The sequence below is a fragment of the Panthera pardus genome, unplaced genomic scaffold (assembly GCF_024362965.1).
Source record: "Panthera pardus isolate Hobbes unplaced genomic scaffold, ASM2436296v1 HiC_scaffold_21, whole genome shotgun sequence".
In the NCBI taxonomy this organism is placed as follows: Eukaryota; Metazoa; Chordata; class Mammalia; order Carnivora; family Felidae; genus Panthera; species Panthera pardus.
Genome location: NW_026526777.1, coordinates 69,001,210 through 69,018,685, shown reverse-complemented (window position 1 = coordinate 69,018,685; position 17,476 = coordinate 69,001,210). Strand labels below are relative to the sequence as shown.

The 17,476-nt window shown below is 60.6% G+C and overlaps 1 protein-coding gene across 9 annotated transcripts in view; it reads left to right on the top strand.

Moving 5' to 3' along the window:
* The window catches only part of CNIH3 (cornichon family AMPA receptor auxiliary protein 3), a 135,007-nt gene that overhangs the window by 70,022 nt on the left and 47,509 nt on the right, over positions 1-17,476 (top strand). For 5 of the 9 annotated variants that reach the window (XM_019436115.2, XM_053909457.1, XM_053909456.1 and 2 more), the window contains 2 exons: positions 8,043-8,155; positions 11,056-11,199. In XM_019436115.2, coding sequence (XP_019291660.1) covers positions 8,043-8,155; positions 11,056-11,199 — 257 coding nt within the window. Of the gene's footprint in view, positions 1-8,042; positions 8,156-11,055; positions 11,200-11,451; positions 11,651-14,469; positions 14,716-14,952; positions 15,982-17,476 lie in introns of those variants that run through there. The other 4 variants (XM_019436118.2, XM_019436116.2, XR_008424722.1 and 1 more) reach the window with 3 other exon arrangements.

Sequence of the window (17,476 nt, the reverse complement as noted above, 5' to 3'; positions counted from 1 at the left end):
AAGGAGTCGGGTCTTGTTCTAGAAGCCACAGGGAGGCGGTGCAGGATAGAGCAGAGACGTGGCATGTTCTCTGTGGCTGCTGGTGAAGGCAGGCCAGGAGCAGGGCTGGGGCGGGAGAGGGCCTGTGGTCAGGAGGCTGCCATCATTCCCGTGACGGGTGACGGAGGCCAGCGCCGGTCACGGTGTTTCCCGTGGCTGCCTGCTTGGGGGCGCGCCTGCCTCGGTTTCCCCACTGCCTGTTCAGCCAGGGTCCCTCCCGCCAGCCTGGGGGGCAGCAGCGGCACGGTGCCCACGGATCGGCACCTCCAGGGCCCGTCACGGCATCTGGCGCCTCACGGGAGGCTCTGCGCGTGAATAAACGGCGGGTTTGCTCACACTTGTAGGCGCTGTATGGAGACAGACCCACAAAGACACACGGACAAACGGACGGTGCAGACGCGTGCATGGCTCAGGAGGAACGTGGGAGCTCCCATGGTTAGTGTTGACACAAAGTGCTCGGACACCCCAGAGCACATGGCATTTCTGGGGACAGAAGTGAACGGTGGGAGGGGACTTTGAAAATTTGCAAGTGCTAGAAATAGACTGGAGAAGGGAAAGGGAAGATACATCGGTTTAACTCTCAAGAGAGCTTAAATGCTGCTTTTCCCACAGTACGTGAGCCGACAAGGGCAGGGACCATCGGAGCACGCGGCTCAGATGTCATCTGTGCGGTCTCACTATGAACCAGACATGATTTTAAGAGCTTCTCACGTATTAACTCAACACTCATTACAGTCCCGTGAAGTGGATGTCATTATATCCCCATCTTAGAGATGAAGAAACTGAGCCCATTGGGATTACGCAGCGCATCTGGCGCTCGACAGGCAGGTCTGGAGCCCGGGTCTCTTGCTCCCTAATCTAAAACTGTTTTCACCGGGACACCGCCCCTCCAGCCCTTCCTGAAAGCAAATGTTGCAATATTATATTGCTTTTCCCCCAGAATGTTAGCTTGTACAAATTCCTGGTAAAGTGTGGCACAGTCCCTCTAATAGTCGCCTTTGCCCGACTCTGGAAAGCACACTCGTGCGCATAGTCGACCCTTGAACAACGCAGGGGGTTGGGGCGCCAACCCTCCCCGCGGTTGAAATCCGTCAGATCATATCCTGTGTTCTTGCGGTAAAGTGAGTGGAGAAAACCTCCAGCCTGTGCCGTCGAATGTGTGCGTGTAAGGGTGCCTGTGCAGTTCCGTCCCCGGTTTGCAGGGGTCGCATGCGCCGGGGTGCTCTAGAGGGGGTCCGCTGCTCTTGGCTTTGCTGTAGGCTCGGGGCCGGGGCGGTTAGCCCACCGTCTGCCCGCCGTCCGGCCGTCTGTCCGTGTACCTGCCCGTGGGCTCTGAACAAATGCTAACTGAAGGTGGTGCTGACGATTTGCTCTCCTCCCCCAGGTGCTGAGACTCCTCTCTCCTTCCATTCACTCTCTTAAGCTCGTTTGGAGCAAAACGTCTCCCACGAGCTGCAGGTAACGGGTAATTAACACCACTTAATGGCTGTGAAGTAGGGTGATCCTGTTTTTAACCTGGGAAAGGCTCTCCTTTGGGAGCTCATGCTCAAGACCCAGGCTGCTCCGAGCCTCGCTCTATTAACAGACTGCCTGTGGGGCTATGTGAGATGGTGTGTGTGCGTGGGGGGTCCCTGCTCCATAAAAGGTGTAGCAACAGAGCCTCGTGGAGAGGACGGGACCCCAGAAGGTGCGCCCTCGATGGTCCCAACGGGAGCTGGGCCTCCCAGCCTTCACGCCGGACCTGGAGGGCGGCGGGGAGGACCGAGCGCAGAGGCCCCGAGACTCACCGTCCCCGCCGTGCGCACGGATTTCCACCCCGGCCGTGGGCAGAGTGAAGGCGGAAGCTTCCTTGCTGTCCTGTGGCTTCTGTGGTCCGGAGAAGTCTCCACGGATGCTCCCTGGAGTCTCGACGCCTTAAGAAGCCGGTACCAAGGATTTGGGGGCTCCGGGTCACTTCTGTGGGGGTTCTGTTAAGTCGTGTCACTCCGGGCCAGGGAGGAAAACGTGACTGTGTCAAACCACGCCCGATGCCCCTCGGGGATGCCCTGCGCCTGGACACTCCGTCCGCTGGACCTCAGCCGGGTTCCCTCTGAGGAACGTGCCGTCATTCCCTCATTCAGACGAGCGCTTCTGTCTTCGCTCTTCCCGCAGTGAGGGTCTTGCGCGCTGCCCTCCGTACTTCGGCGCCCGTTTCCTGGCGAGACAGACTTCACGCATTGCGTGTGCACTTACACCGCGGCCTCCGCTCGCCAGACTGCTGGGCGCTCCCGGCACCCACCTGCCGAGTGCGAACGTGGGCTCTTCGGCCCCAGCAGGCAGGCTTGTGAACCCCGCACCCCTCTGCCCTTCTCCTTCTAGAACGTTCCCTCCTGTTCATGCCTCTCCCCCTAGACCGTCTGAGCAGTTGGCCAATCACTCCCTGCATCCTGACCGCGGTTCCTACCCCCGGCACCCCGACCTTAAAGGGAAGGAGGAAGAGAGTGGGTAGCTACAAGTGTAACTTAAGATCTCTCTGGGTTCCCACGAGTCGTAAGAGAATTCTGTTCCTTTGAAAATATGGCATTATTGTCACCTCCTCCCCAACGGGTCCCCTAGGTTGTTGGTGATAGTGTGAGGAATTCAAGCTGCGGGAGAACAGGGACAAAGGCAGGTTGGGAGGTGTGGGCCGGGCAGAGCCGGAACCCAAAAGTTTGGTCCTAAAAGGAACCGCCCACCACCCAGATCTAGAAAGCCCCCTGGGACAGGAGGAGGGAGCCGGTGAGGGGGGGGAGAGTTAGCCTGCCGAGAGCAGGCAGAGTGGGTGGGACGGGAGGCTCGGGGCTCAGGGGGTGAAGGATGCTGGGGGACATGGCTCCGCCCCAGAAGAGTTCATGGCCAAGCCTCTGGGTTCTTCTGCAGGGGTTCTCCCACGTGGTGGTGGCTGGGGAGCAGGCCACGCTGCTCTTAACCCGTGGAGGCTACCTGCGCGCAGGACGGTCATGGCCCCGCTGGGGGTTGGGGTTGAGGACTGAGACCCAGGGTCTTCAGAAAGGAAGCCTCTGCTCTGTGTTCTCTTCAAGCCCTTGGCCTACGAATCTTAGCTAAGATGCTTCATAAAATCATTTGGGATGCTTCTGAAAGATAACAGATTCCCAGCCCGTGGAGTCTATCTTGGTAGACAGGTGTAGAACACAGATATCTGCAAAAAAAATTTTTTTTGTGTTTATTTTTGAGAGAGAGAGAGAGAGCAATCGCAGGGGAGAGGCAGAGAGGGAGACACAGAATCCGAAGCAGGCTCTAGGCTCTGAGCTGTCAGCGAAGAGCCCGACGGGGGGCTCAAACTCACAGACCGTGAGATCTTGATCTGAGCCGAAGTCAGAAGCTCAACCGCCTGAGCCCCCCGGCGCCTCCAGAAATCTGCACTTTAGCATACGTGCCCCAGGCGACCCTGTTGCAGCTGGCTGGTGGACCCTATTTTGGGAATCAGTGCTGAGCAGTCATTTCACAGACTTGCTTGTAAGTCCCCCAGGGATCTTGTTAACCTGCAGGTTCTGACTCAGCAGGTCTGGAGTGGAGCCAAGGTTCCCATTTCTCTCAAGCTCCCAGGTGATGCTGGTGACGCCGGTCCCGGGACCACGGTTTGAGGAGTGCGATTCTCGGTGGGTTCCTGGTAACTGGTTGGGAAAGGCCCACGCACACCTACACAGTCTGGGGGTGGGCCCGGCCGTCTGTGTGTTAGCAGCACCCCCATCGGATTCGGGAGCGCCATGAGGCTCGAGACGCACCGCTAGATTACCGTGAGGCTGAAGGAAGCCGGCTGGGGGAGGAGGCGGGTAGGAGTGTCGGGGAAGTAGAGCTCATGGCAAAGCCCATTCTGTTCCCTCTGTCCCCAGTTTCCCCTCCCCCAGAGACAGAGCTGAGGATCCTCGGACTTCGGATGGAAGAAACCTTCCTCCCCGTGGGTGTTGGGCATGAAGGCATTTCCTCCTGGATCAAGGCGGGGGGGGGGTCCCCAGTCGGCTGGTGTCCCCAGCACACGGTGCAGCCAGTGGTAAGGGTCCCTGGGCAGTGGCGGTGGGGCCGGAGGGCGTCAGGCTGGGAGCTGGTCCCGAGGAGCGGTCAGGTCAGGGAGGAGCAGGCGGCTCTGGGGGCTCGGGGCAGGGCATGGGGGAGCCAGAGTGCCAGTGTCCGGGGCACGTGTGACAGGTGGCACGGATTTGTCAGTGCACCAGGTCCCGGCTGGGGCCTCTGGGCTGAGCTGCGACTGGGCCGTTCACATGCTGGGTGCCCAGGAGCAGTGGGTAGAGGGGTGTGGGTTCGCTCCCCACCTTCTCCCTGGGCCTCTGCTGCAGAGAAGTGAGTCCACACGGCTGGAAAGCAGCAGAAAGTCCCCAGGTTTGGATTAAACGTGCTCAGGGAGGGAGGGTGAAGGAGAGGGTGGGTGGAAACCAGAGGGCCCCACGGGGCTGGGAAGTGGGGGCTGGAGACCACACTCCTCAGCTCCAGGCCCCACCTCTGTGCTCTGCCCCCCCCGACCCCCCAGGTGTCCTCACATGCTGCTGGGACCCAAGCAGGGAACTCCTCTCACTGTCTCCCTCCGATGCCCCCCCGGGCTCCTGGTGTATGATGGGAACCGGCCCACAGGGAAAGCGATAGGGGACTGGCTTTTCTCGAGGCCTGGCCTGGTCCCTGGGATCAGCTGTGTGGGTGTGACCCTGACCCTGACCCAAGGTGGCCGCACTTGGCCCAAGTGCCCCTCACAGCTGCTGGCCGCACAGGCTTCGGAGCCAGGCCCACGGTTCCAGGGACACGAATCCACACACGTCAGACCGATTTGTGGTGGATTTTCACGTTACGGTTCCACACCCAGTGATTACGACCCAGTACGACCCAGTACGACCCAGAGTCTCCCGCTCACCCCTGGGAGTATCTGGCGAACATCCGTGCGAATTCCGCTAGGGCGGAACGTTAACTGGCCGGCACTCAGCTCAGCCTGGCCCCAAGCCTAGCTGTCGGGGTCTCCCTGCTGATCACGGCACCTGAGGCTGGGGCGCCCGTCTCCAGCACGAGGGGATCACAGGCCTGGGAGCCTAGGCCCTGCCCCCGCCCCAGCTGCTGTGGGCTCCTGCCAGGCTGCCCTCCGGGATTGCTCTGTTCAGAGCGACCCCAGAGAAAATGGCCTCTTTTGGGCAGAGGGACTCCGAAGGTTTCCCGCCCGCGCTGGGTTTTCCCCGCAGCCTTCCAGCCCAGCGGTCCCAGGTTCCCCGCCTCCGAACCTGCCTGCCTCCTTCCTGCTGCCCCTCGTGCACCTGTTCACCCGGAGACAGGCAGAGACGGTGGTACCTCCACTCTGGATGCTTATGAGGAAATTGCCTCCACCCCGCCCAGCCCGCGAGGGCCCCTGTTTTAGGACCTGTTTAGCTCTGGCTGGGGAATCAGATGCAAGGACATCATCCTTTTCTTTCACACCCAGGGGCCCGCGGGCATATAGACGAGGGGGGCTGGATGTCCGTCTGCGCCAAGAACAGTCAAGGCCTGGGTTTTCACGGTTGGAGAGGCAGGCTTGTCTCACGCCCTTGTCTTACATCCTTGGGTTTCTCTCCCCACTTGGGGGAGCTGGGGGCTCGGTGTAGACAGGGCGGGTGCAGGTCAGAGGAGACTCAGGAAACCCCAGTTGGCTCTGGGCCATTTGGCAGAGGTTCTGGGCAAGAGTGACGAGTTCCCTACTTGGGGACTGGCTGGTACGCGATTGTTAGCGATAATAATAGGGACAGCGCCTCTTCCTTTACGATGCTCCCTCACCCGAGAGCGGCCTCATCCGCGGGACAGGCTGTGTCCTCACAGCGGCCCCATCGGTAGGTCGTAAATGCTGGCGTTTACAGGTGAGGGAAATAGACACTGCCTGGTTAGCCGCGTTCTCGGTGCCACACGGGATCATTATGTAAGTGTCGGGACTTACGTAACACTGTGAGACAGCGGGCTAATATTTTTAGCCCGATGCGGTCACGGCTGAAAACCTGATGTGAGTCCACGGAGACTGGGTCTCACCCACGCGCCCTGCAAGCTGCACCCGGCCCTGGGACCTTCCTGGTGGCGTGGTGTGGCTCTCAGTATGTTGGGTCCCGGGACATGTGGTGGGAGACGGGGCGGGTCTGCAGGTGGGGGCGCCTTCTCTCCACCTTCCCCTCCCCCGGGCCCAGGGGATCCCATCCTTCCGCTCCTTCACACCCCCTCCGTGGGGGCTGGGAGAGCGTCCGCGCCCTGCAGCCCCCCCATCCCTCGGCGGTGACCTAGGTGCTGCCTCACTACCCGCTCCTGTAACAAGTCAGGTTACCAGTCGGCAGACCACGGGTGGGCTACGGCCGGGGGTGTGTGGATACACCAAGGAGAGGGGCGGTGCAGAAATGCAGTCAAACCACCCTAGTGGCGGGGTGGGTGGGGGGTGGGGTGGGGTGGTGGCACGTGTGGAAGGAAGGAAAGTTCTTGCCTGGCCTGGGGGCAGGTGCGGGGGCCGGACCCTTAGAGGCAGGAGAAAGAAGGGAAGAGTGGCCACAAGCGGCCGTGGAGGAGAAATGGCAGGATTTGGAAGCTGGCTGAGCCTGGGCGGGTGAGGGCCCTGGGGGGGCGGGGGGGGTGAGGGGTCCAGGCGGTGAGGGGCCCGGGGGGGTGATGGTGAGGGACCCGGGCAGGTGAGGTTCACCCACCGAGTCCCCTACTCTGGAAAGTGGCCCTTTGAGCTCAACTCCAGGGCTCCCGGGTGTGGGCCGGTGGACGCGTGAGTCGGGGACACGCCACGTGGGTACAAAGTGCGTTTCTTACACGCGTGCCTGGCACGTGTCTCCTCTGCATTGTCACGTGGGGCGGTTAACACCGTGGCCCGAGGGGAGGGGCCCACAGGCGAGTCCCGTACCCGGATGGGGCGGCCGGAGGCGGTTTGTTTCCTGCCCGGAGGAAGCCTGGTGGGTGACCGCGGGCTGCGTCCCCAGCGCCAGGCGGCCATGCTGCAGACACGTGTGCTTGTTCGGTCCCTACTGAGTCCCAATAGCACCTGCGAACAGATGAGCAAAGACAGCGCTGGTGGGGGGGGGGGCAGGTGCATGTGTGTTGGGGGCCGGAGGGGGTGCCGATGCTGTGGGCCTGGGGCTGCAGGGTGGCGCGGGGTGAGGAGGGGTGGGCTGGGGGAGGCTTCTGTTAGGAAGCGGCATTTGTGGTGAGCCTTCCGGCCGGGGTGGTGGGGAGGAGTGTCCCAGGGCCCCGAGGCGCTCGTGCCCCACTGAGGCACCGAGGCACAGCACGCGCTCCTACGTGACGGGGATGGTGGTGCGTTTCCAGCTCCGTCTCCGGCCTGGAGACCCACTTTCTCCCGTGCCGTCACTTTGGTTACCGTCCCAACTTTGACTTCCGCTAAGATGTACGCACGCTGGGGAGTTGATAAACCTTGTGGCATTTACACCCGCGTGGGCACGCTGGGGCCGGGGAGCTTGGCCTTCTGCTGGTCCCAGCATCTGACCCTTCTTGGTCCGGGCTGGCCTCCATCTTGCGGAGGCTGGCCTCCCTGCCTTCATCGTCACTACACGTTCTTTCTCTCGGGCTCCCCCTGGTCCAGCCGCCACCAGGAAAAATGCTGTTTCTCAGGGCTTTCCCAGCCCTCCCAGGTTGGACATAAATACGCGTGTTGACGTGGCATACGGGTTCGCACGGGAGGGCGCACAGGGCTCGGAGAGCAGGAGCCAGGCGGTTGCAGATTCACTGGAACCTGTATCGGCGCATCTCTTCCCGGGCCCTCCTCCCGCCTTCCGTGACCCCCGGCAGCAAGCGCTCTCGCCTGGTACGTAGGGCGCTGAGAGCCCGGGTCCACCGGACTTGGGTGGGAAGCGTGGCTCTGGGACCGCTAAGAGGAAAGCGTAGCAGAAACGGAGCGTAGTCTTGGGGCGGTGACTGGGTCGTGAACACGCTGGCGGCCCGTCGGGCAGCAGTGACTTCCCTCCGTCTAACGCGGGCCTCTGCCTCTGCTCCCCCTTCAGCTGGTGCTGCCGGAATACTCCATCCACAGCCTCTTCTGTATCATGTTCCTGTGTGCGCAGGAGTGGCTCACCCTGGGGCTGAACGTCCCCCTGCTTTTCTATCACTTCTGGAGGTAAGTCTGCCGGGGACGGGTGTGTGCTTCCTCTTCTCTGCCTGGACGGCCTGCCCTCCAGAGACCGTGGCCCCTGAGGCCCCAGCCACCTCATGCCTTCCTCTCTTCCGTTTGGGGACCCGTTCTCCGCAGCCTTCTTTTGGAGCTCCTCCCGCACGGCAGCCTCGTAAGGGAAGGCCCTTCTTCTTCCCTGGTCGGCTCGCCGCGGCCTCGAACCTCACACATCCCCGTTACAAGCAGCTGTAGCGTTTCCACAGAAGTCCCAAAGTGGAGAGATCCGCTTTGCGTGGATTAACGGACACACAAAACTCGGCACGTCCTTGCAATGGCGTGTTCCTTGGTGGTAAAAGGCAGCGATGCGTTGATACGCGCTGTAACATGGCCGGACCTCGAAAATGCAAGTCAAAGAAGTGAGTCATAAAAGGCCATTTCTGTGACACGTCCAGAACGGGCAGCTCTGAAGAGAAGGGAGGAAGGTTGGGGGCTGGGACAGAGGGCGGGGGACCATCGATAGGTACAGGGCTTTCTTCTTCGGGCGTGAGAGTGTCCTGAAATTTGATCCTGGTGACAGCCGGGCCACTCGCTGAACATGCTAAACATCCCTGAACCGTAGATTTTAAAAAGGTGAAGTTTTTGGGGCTCCTGGGTGGCTCAGTCGGTTGAGCGCCGACTTCGGCTCAGGTCACGATCTCGCGGTCCGTGAGTTCGAGCCCTGCATCGGGCCCCTGTGCTGACAGCTCAGAGCCCGGAGCCTGTTTCAGATTCTGTGTCTCCCTCTCTCTGACCCTCCCCCATTCATGCTCTGTCTCTTTCTGTCTCAAAAATAAATAAACGTTAAAAAGGTGAAGTTTTTGGTATGTGAATTATGTCTTTTTTTTTTTTTCAAATTTGTAAAAAATATGTATCCTCATTTTTGAGAGCAAGAGACAGAGCATTAGTAAGGCGGGGGCAGAGAGAGAGGGAGACACAGATACTGATGCAGGCTCCGGGCTCCGAGCTGTCAGCACGGAGCCGGACGCAGAGCTCGAACCCACGAGCCATGAGATCATGACCTGAGTCAAAGTTGGCCGCTTAACTGACAGACCCCCGGGCGCCCCTGGGAATCATGCTAATAAAAGACAAGCATCTGTCAGATGGGCTGGATTTTCTGGGACCCCGCCCAGAGTTGCCCAGGGCCTGTTCAGCCCCGCCTCTGTGCGGGTCACAGTCTATGTCCTTGTCACCTGTCCTGCTCCTTGTGAAGTCCTCTGCCTGTGAGAGGAATCACCCTGGGACCCTTGCAGTAATGAGGTGTCTCTCCAGGCGCCAAAGTCATTATTGTGGACTCCCAAAGTCGTATCCTCAGGGCTATCACTCCTCCCAAAGTGGGAGGTCGAGCCAGAGAAGGGGTCCTCGACGGCCCCCAGGCCCGGGGCCAGGACGTTCTCCTGAGCTCAGCCCCTCCTGTGCTCGCTCTCAGAGCGCTTTACAGAAAGCGGCCTCAGCACCTGCATCTGCCACCTGCTTGCAGGCTGTTGTGTCCAGCGTCCCCCACGGTGGTCCCAGGAGCCCGTGGAGTGGGCACTTTCACCCCCATTTTACACATGACAAAGCTGAGGCTCGGAGAGGTCAGTGGCCGACTGGAGGAAGGTCGGTCTGGTGGCCTGTGAGCCCCAGAGCCTGGCTCTCCCCACTGAGCCGTCCTGCGTCCACTGGGCGAGGTCGCCTAGAACATTCTCCACCAAGGTCCGTAGGTTTTGGATCTGCCCCCAGGGAGGCAAGGAGCGTAGCCTGTGGCGTCCTCCCGGCACACGGTGGTGACTGACACCGTCACTGTCCTCTGACGGGGGTGAGGGGGGGCTGGAACCCCAGCCCCCACAGTGCTGGTTAGAAGGTGTTCTTCTGAGCCCCTCTCCCCGCCTGGACACACAGCATCCTCCTGAGAGGCCAGAGGTCGGCCCCCCCGGTGGCCCCCACCCCCCACCCAGCCTCCCGCACCGGAGTCCCCACCTCCCGTGAACGAGGCCTGTGGTGTTTCCAGGTAGACAAAGTTAGCTTTAACACTCCCCCCCACCCCCGCCCCATCTATTCCCTGTGCTTTCCCTTCCCTGGTTCCCGGCTCCCTCACTGCTCTCTCCCCACCATGGCCAGTGTTCTCTGGCTGCTCTGGGTCCTTCCAGCAAGAAGACAAGTGATGTGAACCATTCCCACTCCAGTGAGGACATGACATCCCTCCTGTAGCGTTCAGGATTCTATTTTATTGTTTTCTTAAAGTTTTTATTTATTTATTTCGAGGCGGGGTGGAGAGCGAGAATCCCAGGCAGGCCCTGTGCTGTCAGCACAGGGCCCGACGCGGGGCTCGAACCCACGAACCGTGAGCTCGTGACCTGAGCCAGAGTCGGGTGCTTAACCGACGGACCCACCCAGGCGCCCCCGGAATTCAGGATTTTGAAAGAGGGTCTGGGGGGAGGACGGTGTGAAAACAGCCAGTGGTAGTTAAGCGAGTGTGGTCGGTGGCATTGCGGCTCTCTCTGTGCGTAGCACCCCGTACCTGTGTGGATGCCCATGTGGGTGTGCACTGTGGACCCCCCCACACCCCTGTGCTGTGGACCGCCCCCCCCACACGTGTGCTGTGGACCCCCCCCTCACCTGGAGGAAGGAGACTCTTCTCGCTGTCTCCAGGCACCAGGTGACCTGTCCTCCTTCTGTTGTGTACGTGGGTGGAATCCCTGTGATGCCGGGGGACCTCGGCGTCCGGGAGCAGCCACGGGCCGGGCCGGGCGGTGACTCCAGTCGGCGAAGGCAGACGCCCGCTCGGCGGAGGCCCCCGGACACAGTCCTGCGTCAGGGGGGCTTCCCCGGGCACCCTCACGTCCCTGCCCAGCCTCGGGGCCAAGGGTGCCGTGTCCTCTTCTCCGCAGGTACTTTCACTGTCCGGCAGACAGTTCCGAGCTGGCCTACGACCCGCCCGCGGTCATGAACGCAGACACCCTGAGTTACTGTCAGAAGGAGGCCTGGTGCAAGCTGGCGTTCTACCTGCTGTCCTTTTTCTATTACCTCTACTGGTGAGTTTCTGCCCCTCCTGATGCTTTCACTCCTGCAGCAAAGGAGGCAGGTTTTTTTTTGGGGGGGGGGGGCGTGAGCGTGGGGGTCACAGCCTGGCGGGTATGACGCCAGCCACCTCACTCTGGGTCGGGGGCGAGGGCTCGTGCCCAAAGGCAGAGGTCCTCGCCTGCAGGCGGGCGCGTCCTTAGGGCCACACGGTGCACCTCTGAGGAGGCGGTTGGGGACGTGTGGCTGCTGCTCCATCCCCACAGGGCTCCCTCCACAGCTCGGCCATTCGGGCCTAGCCTTGTGGCCCCCAGTCCACATGTAAGCATCCGGGGAACCAGAACGGAGACTCTGCGTGGCAGTCACGCTCCCGGGAGGGGCACGCTGGGTCATTACATGCGCGTGCTCACAATTCTCCTGATGGTCTGTAACCTCGTGCTAATCAGGTAAAACTGACTTTGCTGACTTTGCGATTGTTCAGGAGCCTCCCCCCACCTTGGGTAGAGTGTCCTACCCAACAGATGGCGTAAACAGGATGCCTTTGGTGGGGGGGGGGGGTGCCTTTTCTTAAAGCGTCCCTCTCTGGTTCCTCTTTGGGCTCGTCTCTGGGGACCTCACCTGTCACCTTGCCACCTTGCCACCTTGTGGTTACCTGCAGCCACGAAACCTGCCAGCATCCCAGTGCTGCCTCCAAACTGGTCTGTGGACGGTAGCTGGGTGAGGAAGAGGAGGGAGGGGGTGTTAACAAGGCCGCCTCAGGCAGGGGGCAGGCTGGGCCGGCCGCGGGGCGGCCACACTTATCCACATTTACACACGAGCCCTGCTTCGAGCCAAGAGCTTGGTTTACGTCGCTCAGTCTGGGGGCCACATGCCGTCACTGCCCACACGTTAGCAGTGAGACCACGTCCCTAGACGTCACATGTTTTCCCGTGGTCACAGCTGCAGGTACATCTCAAGTTCGGTCCCAAACACGAAGCTCCCAACTGCTGGCTGTCATGGGAAAGCTCTAGAAAAGTCTTAACAAAGTCTGGTCTTTCTTTCGCATCAGAATCAGGGTGAGGAAGGTGAGTTTCTTAAAGATGCAGATTCCTGGGTTTGGATCTGCTGACTCAGGATTTCGGGGCTGGGCGTCCCCCCAGGGGTAAGACCTGCCTGTCTCCCCAGAACCTCCCAGAGTCCAGAAGACCCAGAGGTCCTTGGGGTATAACTTCCTCTGGGGTAAATCAGCCCCGGAGGGGCGGGGGATTCAGAGTTATTCTACCACATTCTTCTTGGGGTGGAGGGTCAGTCCAGGCTCAGGGTGACCCCTCTCCCCTCCTTCCGTACGGAGGGTCCTGGGTCATTGCCTGCTTCAACGTACAAGGAGCCTGAGGGTCTCTGAAGTGTCCCTGGAGAGTCCCAGGGTGCTCGGCAGATTTGCCTGGGTCTGACTCCAAATCAGAACTTTCTAGCAACTAAAGTTTGTTCAGACTAGTTCCTGCCTTGGGAAGCTTCACAGGCTTAACGGCTCGACAGCGGGGGGCTAGCATGAGTGAGGCTGCTCACTGGCGTGTGCCCAGCCTCTCCTGTTGTGGGGCTCCGGGTGCCCCTGCCACAGAGTCGGGGGTCCCGTGAGAAGCGGATCGCTCAGGGCCCCGGAGCCACGGAGGTCAAGGCGAGGAGGCACATCCCTCTGCCAAAGCCCGCGCCCTCTCCGTGATGACAGCAAGTGACGTCACAGACACCCTTCACCTGCCCTCCTCGCTCTCAGTCACTCACTCACGCAGTATTTGAGCACCTCCTACATGCCAGGCGCCCTTCTTGGGAGACCGTGCTGAGTGTGCGGCTTGACGCCTGCCCTCGGGGGTCACAGGGTCAGAGCAAGGAACGCGTGAGTCCTGTGTGCACTGTAGACACGCAGGCCAGCGAGTCAGACAGGGTGTCTGCCGTCGGGTCAGCCGTGGGGGGAGGGGTGTCTGCCGTCAGGTAAGCTGTGGGGGGGAGGGGTGTCTACCATCGGGCCAGCCGTTGGGGGGAGGGGGGTGTCTGCCATCGGGCCAGCAGTAAAGGGAGGGGTGAGCACGAGGGAGGCCGCATGACCCAGGGTAACCGGGCAGGACGCTGTACCGCCTCAGCTCTCTTGGCTTGAGAAGACGGCCATGTGGCATCCACTCGGACGCGTCCCAGGAACCTGCAAATGTCTCCTGGCCCCAAGGCCACCCGAGCAGGGGTGCTGGGGTGGTCAGCACACACTGCTGAGAGGATCCCAGGCTCCGGGCCAGACACTCGGCTGCCAGCTAGGGCCTCGGACACATTTCTTAATGTCTGTGAGGTCCTCGGGAACGAGGTGCCAGCCCCGGCTTTACTGGGGTCCCAGCGGCTGTCACTTCAGTCTGTCACCGCGCTCAGCTTGGACGCAGCTCTCCGCGTGCACGTGGACCCCCTTCCCCCCTGAGGGCGGCCGGGGCTGACGGTCCTGTGCGCCCCTCAAGGCCTGCATCGAAGGGGCTGGGGGTTCTGGGGCCGGAGAGACGGGGTCTCTGAGGAGCTCCGCAGAGCAGTGAGGCACCAGGTTCGACGGGGAAGGGACGCCCAGGGTGCCGGCCAGGCAGAGCGGTGGCTCCAATTTTGTTCTGGAAACAAAGAAATTAGCGAATGCAGCGTGGAGGCAGAGACAAACTGAAGGACAGACAGGCAGTGTCTGAAACACCACCATTTGCAGGCACTGAGGGGAGGCGTGCTCTCGCCCTGCTGGCTTCCAGGAGGGGCAGGGCGGCCTCTGGGCACAGGCCCGCGACTGCGGCCGGGGCGCCCGGAGCCCCATGAACAGAAGAGGCTGAGCACCCGCCAGAGGGCGGCTTCACCCCTGAAGCCCCCGTTGTCGAGCCGTTAAGCCTGTGAGGTTTCCCAAGGCAGGGGTGCGGTGGGCCCTCCAGCTGGGGCCCGGCCAGGGATGCTCTGTGCCCACGAGGTGTACCAGCCGTCCCGAGGCGTTCCTGAGCTTCGATCCCGGATAGGGATTGAAGTAAAACCCTGCGGTTTCTTTCATGTGGTTTTCTTCCTTAGATTATCCATTTTTCTCTCTATAATGTGAAAAAATGGTCGCTTTTCTTGGTGCCGTCTATTTTGGTATACATGTAGATACGTGTATGTGGTGTATTTTGGTGTGGAACGTTCCTCGGTCTTGCAGAATTAGCCTGCAGCCCTTTCTAAAAGCACAGGGTTCCTTACCCCTCGCTGGCAGGGTTGGGCACCACCTTGGCACACGTGCTCTTAATGCACATTTAATGTCTGGATTCTGTTAGAAACAGGAGGGCCAGGGAGATGCCCCGTAAGAGATCACGTAGTTTGTGTGCCCCTCGGACCTCGGAAGAGCGGTGATGGTCATTGTGGTGGCGATGGTGAGATGTGGTGCGGCGTAATCTGGGAGCCCCGGACGCAGCCATCACGTCAGCACGAGGCAGCTGCTGGGAAAGAATCCGCTGCACCCCTACCCCGGGGACCACCTTACAGTCTCAGGAAAGGGGACGGCCGCCATCATAGCCGTGCGGGTGAGAATAACAGGCACGCAGCGATCCCGTCTCTCACCAGGGGACACAATGCGCGCTCACAGCAGGTGTTTGGTCCGACGTGGTGGGAAATGATGTGGACCGCGGGGGGACCTGGCTCCGGTGCCGGGACGGGAAGGGAGCCAAGGGCTCCGGCTTCAGGAAGGACCCTGTTGTGAGGGTCTGAGTCCTTCCTGGGCTCCCGCTCACTCCTTCTCTTCCTCTTCTTTCTGCATTCAGCATGATCTACACTCTAGTGAGCTCTTAACCCGGGCCGCACAGGTCATCAGAGACTGGGACGGGAGAGGCTCGAGGCGGAGTCCTCGCGACCGGCTGGCGGTTGGAGAAGGGCCCGGACTGGGGTGCGTGAGAGACACCTGCGGACGGCGGATTCCTGCGGCAGCGGGGACCGAGGTCACGGAGCGTGGGGGTCGCTGCCCAGCCCGCACCCAGGTGGCGATCCCGTCTGGGCCACGGGACCTCTCCTGAGCAAGGACTGTTGCTGCCTGAGTGACCCCCGCCCCTCTGAGCACCCCGTGCGGTCCGCAGTGAGCCCGGGACCGCGGGCGGGGGGTGCGCGGCTGGCAGGCCACAAACTGCCTGCCCAGGAACAGAATGACCCAGGACCTGCCGAGGCCTCCAGGGTGTCGCGGGCTACGGGAGCCCTCTGTGTGTCCTCGGAGCCCCGCCGCACCCTGCGCTTCCGCGGGAGGGTCGGCGGGGGCGCGGATTCGCCATTGGCTCCCACCGGCCCCGAGCCCGCGGGCGGCCTGTTTTCGCGCTCTGCTTTGTGGGAGTCGGCCCGGCGACACTGGGAGCTGGGGCTCGGGCTGCTGGCCATGAATTATGTCCAAAGTCACAGGGGAGGCGGGAATCGGAGGGAAGAATGATTTTTTAAAGCATTTTCACGTTCAAAGTGTTCTTTGCCACCACAAACTGTGTTCTCCCGCTGTCGGTCCAAAACCATCGCAGAATCAACGAAGGCAAATCGACCGGTCGACGTCGTCAACGCCCGTCTTCTCTTAAGGACCCCAAACAGCGGCGCCCGGGAAACGCCCTGCACCTGCTCTGTGCTGTGTGCATCGGGCGGCCAGGAGGCGAGACGGCGCAATTACAGCCTCCTTTTGTGATGCTACGTCATTCGTTCTGTTAGTGCCACTCGAGGACTTTGGCTTATTTAGAATTTTCCCTCTGACGTCCTCTCCTGTTTGGGTAGGAGGTGTCCTTGGGGTTGTAAATAATGACAAGGCTGAGGTTTTTATGTTTAAATTGGGCACGATGATTTCTACCTTATTCCCCACACTTCCCTCTCTTCTGTGTGACACACACACAGGCTATTTATACACGTGCGCGGCTCCCGTTGGAACCGGTGACTCAGGTTTGTGAATGGTGTCTGTGCCGCGCGTCGTGAGCTATGTTTAAAACGCAGCGACAGCTTGTGCGCCACACCTACCCGGCCGCCTCATTTAAACCCCTCACAGGCTGGCTGCCTCTCCGTACGGGCGGTGAACTGGTAGGTAGGGAGGAAAAGTTTCAAAAAGCTGTTCTGTTTCTAAAAATTCTGTAGGGAACAAAACTCAGGCTTCCGCTCTGAGGCTGAAGGTATAAAACCGGGGGATTCCAGGGGGCATTTTGGGGAGCAGACTCCCCTCTGTCCAGGGCGCACCGTGCCGGCTGCGTAACGGAGGCCGGGGGAGAGCGGCCTTCGGGGCTGCTGGGCCTCGCCTCTGAGCCCGAGCCTGAGAAGGCCACCTGCACGTGACCCTCGCCCCCACATGTCTCTCCCTGGAGCGGTCTCCTTCGTTTTTGTACTTTGCCTCCTTCCCAAAAGGTGACAAGTGGCTCGTGATGGCAGACACAGGGACACAGAGACCGCTAGAATGGAGGGAGGGGATTCACACACACGCCTTCCCCGAGGTTCTGCGTCCTGCAGTTGAGCATTTCTTCGCAGCAAATCGTGGCGGCTCACGTTTGCCTGGGGCTTCATCGTCCACAGATGGGTTTCGTTCCTTTGATCTCCTCGCCATCCTGTGGGGTTGACACGATTCTTTTCCCCGTTTTCTTTCTTTTTTTATTTTTAAAATGTTTTTATTTTTTGAGAAACAGAACACAAGTGGGGGAGGGGCACAGAAAGAGGGAAACACAGACTCGGAAGCCGGCTCCAGGCTCTGAGCTGTCAGCACAGAGCCCGACGTGGGGCTCGAACCCACGAACTGAGATCACGACCTGAGCCGAAGTCGGGCACTTAACTGACTGAGACACCCAGGTGTCCCCCATTTTCCCCATTTCCCAAGTGAGGAAGGAAAGGCTCAGAGAGGGTAAGTGACTGACCTGTAGTCACGCAGCAGCCACAGACCTGTCTTTAAACCCAGATTGTCTGACTTTGAAAACCCCATGTCTTTTCCATCACCTGAAAGCCAGCAAAGTAGCTTGGGCTCCTGATAAGGTTCAGTTAGCGTAAACTTTCTGAGAAAAGGAGATTTAAAGACAGAGCGGGAGAAAAAGTGGCTGGTTTTCTTTTCCTTGGGCCCCAGCCTCAGGCTTGCTTTACTGTGTCAGGTTCTTCCCGAAGGGGGTCCCTTGAAAGCTTTAAAAGCTGCCAGCACGCCCTGGGAGGGTCTTACGCTTCTGAAAGAGGGACATCCGAGTACTTCCCTCCCCTGAGCTGTGGCTGGGACCCAAGTCCACCGGTCTGTCCGGAGCTCGAGCCGATTTTCAGTTCCTGGGAGAAGCGGACGGTGACCACAGGGCTGAGAGCAGTGGG